Source organism: Chinchilla lanigera, unplaced genomic scaffold (genome assembly GCF_000276665.1).
Source record: "Chinchilla lanigera isolate Chin_1 unplaced genomic scaffold, ChiLan1.0 scaffold00033, whole genome shotgun sequence".
Lineage (NCBI taxonomy): Eukaryota > Metazoa > Chordata > Mammalia > Rodentia > Chinchillidae > Chinchilla > Chinchilla lanigera.
The window spans coordinates 4,725,014-4,734,395 of NW_004955434.1; the positions used below are offsets into that span (position 1 = coordinate 4,725,014).

Below are 9,382 nucleotides of genomic sequence, written 5' to 3' on the forward strand. Positions count from 1 at the left end.
ACCGCCCGGTAAGGATACGCTTTGCCTTTTATTAAAGCCGCTTGGCGACACTGAATGCCGCGCTCCCCTGCTTTATACCCTTCCAACCCTACCTCAGAGCGGGGTCACCTCCTCCTGACGCAGTCCAATGGTGAGGGTCCGCTGCAAGCACCCCCACCTCCTCACTCACCGCCACCGGGATGGTGCTTGCTCTGAGGGTTTGACCAGCCTACTGGTCCTAGCTTTGCCTAGGCTCTTACTGCACTTTTAAAACTGAGCAAATAGAGTAAGAAAGGAAAATATGATTCCCAACTATGGCTACCTCGGCTTTTAGGATTCTCGCCTGAGGACCGAACTCCACGGCAGGGAATGGGGTCACTGAAAAATATTCGGCGTTTGAAAAAGAACGTGTAAGAGTAAAAGCGCCTTTTCGCGTTTCATACGTTGGTTAATCGCCCATTTTCGTTGATGGATTTTGTACTCATACAGAATGATGGAATGTGCTATTTTAATGTTCTAACTATATGCCACAGCCCCAGACGAGCGTCTCATTGTCCTTCTTGCCCTCCACACAAATGCCCCTAGGTGTTCTCCCTGACTGGGATCTTCAGAAAAGCCTAAAATGTCCTAACACTAAGTTGTGGAAGTTCAGGGTGAAGTGAAGGCAGGAGGGCTGTTTCCCCATCCCCTTAACAGGAGTGATTCCCCAACTTCTCTGAACAACCTGCCACGGTAAGGAATACATTTATACCACGCTATGGGCACACAGGCAGGCATATGTGCTTAGAATGGGTTCCACAAAGCTATATAATTACCAGTGATGACTGGTATTTTCTTCTTCCTCTTAATAGTCATGACCAACTAAGTCGGTTTCATCGCAGAAATCCTGTTTTCACAAACTGGCCCCACACCACCATAGATCGTGCCTAGTGTATATTTGAGCACTTTTATCTCTCTCTTCAGTCTATCATTTCAGAAACTTTAGATACTTTCAGTGTGATAAAAAATATAACCTGAAACTTCAGTGAAGGAAGCCTGGGTTGTAGTGTCACTGTCATTAGATGTATCAGTGGCTTGGCATTGTGTCTACACTTCACTGAAGGATGACAGCAGCTCTGTTCACTCACCTAAATTCCCTGCAATAACAGGATTTCCTTGTTGGCTTAGTATGAATTACTTCAGTCTTTAGTGGCAGCACTAAAGTAGAACACAATGTTACATAAATGGGGATCTTATGGTAAAATACTAGGCTATGGTACATATTCATAATTTAAAACCCACCTACCTGGAAAAAAAAATTGAGGTAGTATCTAATTAAAATGTAGCATAAAAGAATGGCATTGTTAAGCCATTGCTTGTCACCTAGTCAGTCTTCCATTAATGTTTCAAATGACAATGAATTTTCAGCAAGACATCAGAAGCCATCCATAAGGGCAAAATCTATCAAGAAATAGCTTCATGTCTTCAGGATTAAAAATGGTTTAAAGTAGCTAGTGGCTCCAGGGTAAAATTTAGAGTACAACTTCCCTTGAGGACATTCCCTTGGAAGACTTTTTTGTTGATCTTTATCCTTCCTCTAAGGCTCTCTTGTTACATGCTGTTTGAAGTAAGAGAAAGAAACACAAAGTTTACGTCTTAACAGATTCGTGTTTGAATCCCAAATTTACCAAACTATTTGTGTGCTCTTATAAACTAAACTCCAGGAGGGCTGGGACAAGTGTCTTATTTAACCCGATACTCCCTGATGCCTCCCCTTAACCCCCTGCCGGAGAGGCACCGTACCTTCATCAGCAAAGGAATCCCATTACCTGGGAAAGGGAGTATTGTTAGTATTCCTAACATCAACTTCGATGGTGATTTGGGTTATTTACAAGTGAAAGGATGTAAAGATCTGACCCAAAACAAAACAAAAACCCACTGATGGGTGTGTGCCAAAGGGGTTGCAGGAAAAAAGGAGTTCCCTGCGGTCATACCTGGGACACTTTGAACAAAACAGTGTCGGATTAATATCCAAAATACAACATAAATGTGTCTGCATTGATGAAAACAGATGAGTAAATTAATGGGGGGGGGTCTCTTGCAGAATCCCAAATAAATTATGTAACCTGCGCCCTCAAGGACCAGCTATTCAGTGGGGGCTGCTCAATGTTCTTCCTTCTAAGGAATACAGTATGGAGGGAAGGGGTGATTCTTTCCAGTAGAGAAACCTGCCAATTTCAGCCAGGTAATCGAGGCCAACATCAGTAGTCAGAAATCATGATGTCAGTAGGCATCCTTGTTATGATTTGATGAAAACGGTACTCTGGTCTTCCTCTCCAAGTCTCAGACTAATCAACAGAAAAATAAGGAACAATTCCAAAAGTACAGCATCTTGGGTACCTGTCATTCCTCCAAACTATCATCAATGATCATCAAAACAAAAAACATGTCAGAGTCAAGAGGAGTCTAAGGAGACATGAATACTAAATGTACACTGCTCTCTTAGATAGGATTCTCAGGATAGCAGGTAAAATCTAAGCATAGGAAACACACTGGACTTAGAATGTGTATCAGTACTTGTTCACTAACTGCAATATCCCACATCACTGTGAGACGTTAATAGAGGGGGGAAAGAAGGATGAAGAAACCTACCTGCTCAACTTTTCTATAAATCTAAAACTTTTTTTTCAAAATTAAAACATAAAGGGAAATGAATCTAAGAGCCAAGAAGTGGAAATTCAAGACTGCTGATGAATGTAAAATCAAAATTTGGTATATCCATGCAGAATACTATTCAGCAATAAACATGGAGTACTGATACATACTATGATATGGATGAACCTTGAAGACATGTTAAGTGAAGAGTCTGGTAGGATCTGAAATTTTTAAAGAATGTCTCGTTAGTACATGGATCTGAAATTTTTAAAAAATGTCTCATGTTAGTACACACTGGGCACCTGATAGTATTTGATTACTTTTTTCCTAAGATTGAATAGTTTTATTTTTTTAGAACAAATATGCTCGTTTAAAAATCAAACCTTCTTAAACTTCCAAGGATAATGGACTCTAAAAACTAAAGATAATTTGATCATCAACAGAATAAAATGTAAGATTGCTTCTAATATTCAAACTCATTATAGCTAGGCATGGTAGCACTCCAGAGGCTGTGGCAGGAAGACTGCTGCAAATTGAAAGCCAACCTGGGCTACCTAGTAAGTTTAAGGCCAGTGAAACCCTGTCTCAAAAAAAAAAAAAAAAAAAAAAAAGACTCATTCTGAGAAAAGTACTTGAGTGTCTTTCTCATTCAAATAGGGTGAAATGCCCGATATTCAAAGGTAGAGTTCACTTTTTTCCATATCAGTCCCACCAGTATAGGGCATTTCTGTTAAGAGGGAATCATTTCAAAGCAATCTAAGGATGGTTTTCCCACCTACACCAGGAATCCAAAGGAAACAAGTATTCAATTTGTAAAAGCAAACAGGCTCACAATGTTTCAAAGCATTGATCCTCATTGCTTTGCAAGCCTTGTAGATTTTGTTGATAATCACCTTCAAAATTCACTATCTAGGGATTAAAGCCTCTAGGAGAAAAGATATTTTTGTTTATCCTCCACTTCTACCCACAATTAAATTTTAATTTATTTATTTGTGCCTGGGAACTGAACTCAGGGCTACCCCTCCAGGACCAAGACTTTTTCCCATGAGTACTGAAGACTGAAACTAAGACCTGACTCATGCTAGTCAAGCCCTCTCCTGCTAAGCTACACCTCCAGCTTCAAGAAGACATTTTCAAAAATCAAAATTGTACATATCTAACAGAAGCAAATAAAAAACACAGACAAAATGTTTCAGGTAGCAAGCAGAGAAGACAATTAAAAGCCCCTGGGTCTGCAATTTATAACTCAGGAGTCTAAGACAAGTAAGTGCTTGCTACATGGAGGGTCTCTTTAGCTCAAACATTATTGGGAGCCACTGAAAACTGAAAGGCAGAAGCTGTTAAGATTTCCCCAAGGTGATCCTGTCAGTCACCTGCTTTTCTTCATACCTACTGCACACACTTCTTAGAGCTGTCTTAAACTCCGTACAATGTTCTTGCCCCTTTCGCTTATAGCTGAAAGAAGCCTCCAAAAGAACGATTTAAGATGTGTAGAAGCTTTGCGTGTGTACTAAGCTTTGCTAGAAAAGGGAAATTAACATTTGTGGAGACTCTATACTTGAGGTGCTTGAAATGTAACCCCTGCAACAATCTAGAGAGTGTTACATTGTCATGTCCACTTTATGAATGAGGAGGCAGAGGCTCAGAAAGAGTAATTAATCCTGTTCCCCACAGTAAACTATACAGTTTTAGATGATCCATGACTAAACCTTGTCATGATCACAATACCGTTAAGTCTTCTGTAACAAACAGAATGGCTCATATCATCATCATATTTGTACTGCACTGCAAAAATAAAACCTCTCCAGGACATCTATAGCAGATGTGAAATTCTCCTCAAGATACAAATAAAACTCTAGCTCTAATTTTTTTGTGGGGGAAGGGGAGCTTGGATCTTGCTCTGTAATTCAGACTGGCCCTGAATTCACTATGTAGCCCAGGCTCTCTCAAACTCACAGCAATCTTTCTATCTCGGCCTCCCAAGTGCTGGGACTAAAGGCGTGTGCCACCATGCCTGGCTTGGCTCTAATTATTGGATATATTTTATTTTGGTAAAAATATGAGCACAATGCATCCTTCAAGGAATAAAAACAATGTAAAATACAGTATATAATAAAAAGTAAGACAGTGAGATATCAGTCAGACTGACGAAAGTTTAAAATGTGTTGGGTTTTGGAAATGGATACTTTCATAACTGCTAAAATGAAGGCAAACGGTAATTAGTATCTAGTAAAAATTTTGTGCGTGTCCTAGAAGCTAGTGATTTCACTCAGATCAATTCTGGAGAAACATTCATTCCTAGAGGCTTGACAGTTGTAGCGCTTTTCACAATTCCACTAACAGAAACAGGCTTATGTGCCACAGCACTCACACCCAAATCACTGCCAAGCTTCCGTCACTCCTCACTGTATAGAGAATTATCCAAATGTTTACCCTGTCCTAAAAAACAACAAAATTGCTCTCAATTTCCAATTCCAATTTCACCTCATGCTCTCATTTTCTAACCATCTGTCACCCTTGTCTTCATCCCCATCTCTCAACAGGCTATGCTGGTTCCCACTTAAGGGACCTCTAAAGGACATCATTCCTCAATGTAGAGCCTTCTTTCCTGCTCTGTATGAATGACTAGGGGCAGGGTGTCATTGAAACAGGGTCTCACTAGGTAGCTCAGGCAGGCCTCAAACACTCCATCCTTCTGCCTCAGCCTCCCCATTGCAGGATGAATGGCTCCTTTTGATTCAGTTTTCAAATGTAACCTTTCCTCAGGTGCCTTCCATGAGCATTCAGCCTACGTCATCCCTACGTCATCTTTATCAATCTGCTTAGGGCTAGTTGGTATCTTCCCACGAATGTCCCTTCACCAGACTGCAAGCAATGTCATTACCTGTCTTTTATCTGTATGTGCTATTTCTACCCCAGCATTACTACTTAGGTGAACTCCCAGTTCCCTATAAACTCTTTAAAAAATGACTGCCTTCTGTACTACACTATACTCTGAAGTTCTATGCAGTAGTTAGGATAGATTTATATGCAGTCATGGAAATATCTAAGACTTACAGCTTTTTTCAAAAGCAAACTATTACATAATGATAACTCATTAAAAATACACACACATTATAGAAGTAAAACCATAAGGATAGCTATGACAAGTATCTATATTTCCTGAAAAAGCAGCTTAGAGTATGGCTATGATCCTTGTAAAATAACTCACTTTGTGAAACATAATGTACATATAAGTGAAAAGAAATGTCTAAAGGGATAGAAAACTGACTTAGTTCTAAGTAATGGATGAAGGAGTGGGATCAGGGAAGATCAACTTCATCTGTGATATTTGCATTTTTGAGACAAAAATACATTGATGCAATATATTTGAAATGAAAAACGAAGATTAATTTGATACATTTTAAGGAAAAAATATTCATGAGTCTTATAAATATGTATTTTCAAGAGTACAGATTATTATTATTTTCAACATTTCTCCCACAACAGGGAAACTAATTATAAGCCCCTTTTCATGATATAGAAGAGACAGAACTAGACAATATTTGTCAAAGGATGTTATAGTTATTGTGATCACATTAATTATAAAATAAATCTAAATTATTAGGAAAAAATATGTAAACGCTACATGCCAGAAGCTGTGTTGAGTACATTATAAACTTATTCTACTCCTGAGTGGCTGATGTTTTATTATCTACTTTATAAGTAAGGAAATCAATCTCAGATTAAAAACTTTGCCAGACCCTGCACAGCTAAAAAAGCAATCATGTTAGAATTAAAGCACAAATCTGTTTTGAAAAATCTGTGGATTTTCTACTGAGTAACTCCTTGCCACAAAATAAGCATATTTTCTCAATCATGAGCCAAGGCAATGGGTTCAGGAGGCAATTAGGTGAGTACAGAGAAGCTGTATTTTAAAAGCATAGAGAGGACGGGAGATCAGAATGACTCAAACACAACTGCAATAACCAATCAATCAGCCTTCTACTTCCAACCAGTACAACCACACAAAACAGATAAAACTCCATTACTTAAAGTTCTGGGGAAAAAATTCCAAAAGCCATTTTGATAGCCCTCACTACCACCACTTTTACTTTGAGACAGGATCTTGCTAAGTTACCTAGGTTGGCCTCACACTTGTAATCCTCCTGCCTCAGCCTCCTGAGTAGGTGGGATTGCAGGTGTTCATACCTGCCCGGTCTTGATAGCCTTCTACAGTATTTAACAATGATTAGTCTGGGAAAGCTCTTCATAAATTCCATCTGTACTTTTCTCTAACAATTTGAGCACCGTATAATTATGCTAATATAGCCTTTAGAAATAGGAGAAAATGGATTCACTGAGTACTTACCAACGATTTATGTGAAGATCATTTTATCAAAAGTTATAGTTACAAATGATGGCTTATGCTTCATCAGTGTTTTACCTTATACTAGAAACTAAAGAAGTTCACATGACCAAGATGAATTTTTTTTTTTTTTTTTTCCAGTACCAGGAATTGAACTCACGACCTTGCACTTACCAGGCAGGCGCTGTGCTGCTGAGCTAAATCCCCAGTCTCTGACCAAGATGAATTTAACATCAGTAAAAATGATTTTAAAAGTTCTAAAATAAGAATCTAACTGTATTAATAAATGGCTGAAGCTTCATCATACTAACAGTAATGCTTGGTATTGTCTATCAAAAAAGAGATCATTTTATTTTTTTGAAGCAAATTTCTACCACTTTCTAAGTCTCTAGGAACAAAAGAGACTTATTTAATGAAAGTGATAGTTATTTGCTTTAAAAACTTTTTTGTTAATAAGATCTATCTAGAATCAGCTGAAGTTCTAAAGGAAAATGAAAATGTTGAAGTTTAACATCATTATTATAAATAATAGGTGAAAAGCTCATGTATAAACTCCAATACAAATTCTGAAAGTTTTATGAACCCCTTGTCTCCCCAAAAATAAAAAACTTCAGATGATGTTATATTTTATTTTATGAATGTCAAAGCTTTATAATACTGATTTACTGTTTTATATATTGTATAGATTATTTTAAAGTACACTGCAATTCATAAAAGAAATCAAAGAATAATGGTTGAAATATCCCCAGTAGGAAACTTATGTCTATTATCCAATCCTTTTGATAAATGCTTCCCCTGTTATAGACAAATTTGATCTTCTTTGAAATGTGCTGTCCGCTGCTTTTCTGTTTCTGTTACCGTAGCTATAAACAGTCGTTTAAGGACTTCTTTATCTAAATTCCTGCCTGCAAGCAAAACAAAACATAGTGATTATATTACACTTATTATAATGACACAATTCACTTATCAATTCCAGATTTTTAAATGCTTGTTGATCTTCAGAAATTTACAAAAACAACAGTAATTGAGTGATTGCCTAACTTTCTAGGTAAGTTTCAAAACCAAGTTGGAGCTCAGTATAATCACTCTTCTAGAATTGTGTGAAGAGTAAAACAAGTTCACATGAATGTTATCACACGATTAAGACAAATACATTAACCAGAAGCTTAGTTACAAAAAGGATCTGATTAACACTGCTTAAGCCGCACATTATATCCCTTTTGAATCTTTTTTTGCTTGAGAAATTTTATCCTTTGTTACCTACCAATAAGGACCAATCGATTTGTTCTCTCAGTGTCATCTTTCCAGCTCACTGGAGTCTCTTCCAGGTCATAGAGTTCGTGGACACCTTGGACAATCACTTGTTGTGGTTTGTCTGTGACTGACACCAGCCCCTACTCAAAGAAAAATAATCAGCCTCAATACAAATTTAAAAGTAGAAATATTTCATAAATGTTGATTACATTTTGCTATTTCTCTTTCAAACAGACTTCTAAAGCTGTGAAAATTATTTAATTCTAATTATTTGTGCAGTGAAAAATCATTTTTAAAACCTCTAGTTTAAAAAAAGTTCTGTGTATACTGATTCTTTAAAGAATTCCTTTAAAGAATTAGTAAAAACTAATACCTATGTTGTTTCACTGTTAGCAAAACAAAAACTGAAACAACACAATAAAATATTATGTATAATAGCCTGCTGATTATCCACTCAAGAATTTGATATTTCTTTCAAGAGTTAGTGGGAAAATTTGTAAATTTGAGAAGTTAAAAGATTCTGTTGATTAATCAGTTTTGAAAATAGGTTGTAACAAATGGTCTAGATGATAGTAACATGGAAGAAAAACTATTATATTCTGTGTAGAAGTTCACAAACTAGTCATTTCCAAAACAAAATTTTTTGGCGTATTTGTGTATTTTGGGTGTATTTCCTTCCTGTTTTTCTTCTTCTAGTTTTGTATTCTGCTTTTTAGATTTGAATTTTAATAATAAGAAACTCCTTGAAAGACTTTTATATAAGTATCAATTTTGTGTTAATTACATAAAAAATATGAAGCATTTGCTGTCACTAGAATTACATTTTAAACATGACGATGATGATGACTTAAGACTGATACTCTGTAACGGGAAAATGAAGGAAGGCTATGAAGGGACTCTGTTTTGCCCCAGAATCCTTCAGTGTTTTGATAGGAGGAAGATTAAAAGGAAAAATCAGAGGACAAGGATTAAGAAATGATCATACACCATGGGCCATGCCCTGGATGCAAAGGAGACCACTGGAGATCGGTCTGCCCTCTGAGGTGGAGGCCCCAGAGCTCAGACCCATGCTACCAGTTACTCCAACAGGAATGAGAGGGCTTGGGGCATGGTCTGCCTTCTCCCTCTGGCCAGACCGTCATCTCCATCGAGGAGCCCTGGGTAATC

At 37.4% G+C, this 9,382-nt stretch overlaps 1 protein-coding gene across 1 annotated transcript in view; it reads right to left on the minus strand.

Annotated features, from left to right (window-relative positions):
- Nucleotides 1–7,570: 7,570 nt before the first annotated feature.
- Nucleotides 7,571–9,382, minus strand: part of LOC102010514 (COBW domain-containing protein 2) — a 48,407-nt gene continuing 46,595 nt past the window's right edge. Inside the window, exons 14-15 of the mRNA XM_005388584.2 lie at nt 8,226–8,355; nt 7,571–7,866 (exon numbers count right to left, since the gene is read on the minus strand). Of these exons, the coding sequence (XP_005388641.1) occupies nt 7,760–7,866; nt 8,226–8,355 (237 nt within the window). The 3' untranslated portion in view covers nt 7,571–7,759. The remainder of the gene's footprint in view (nt 7,867–8,225; nt 8,356–9,382) is intronic.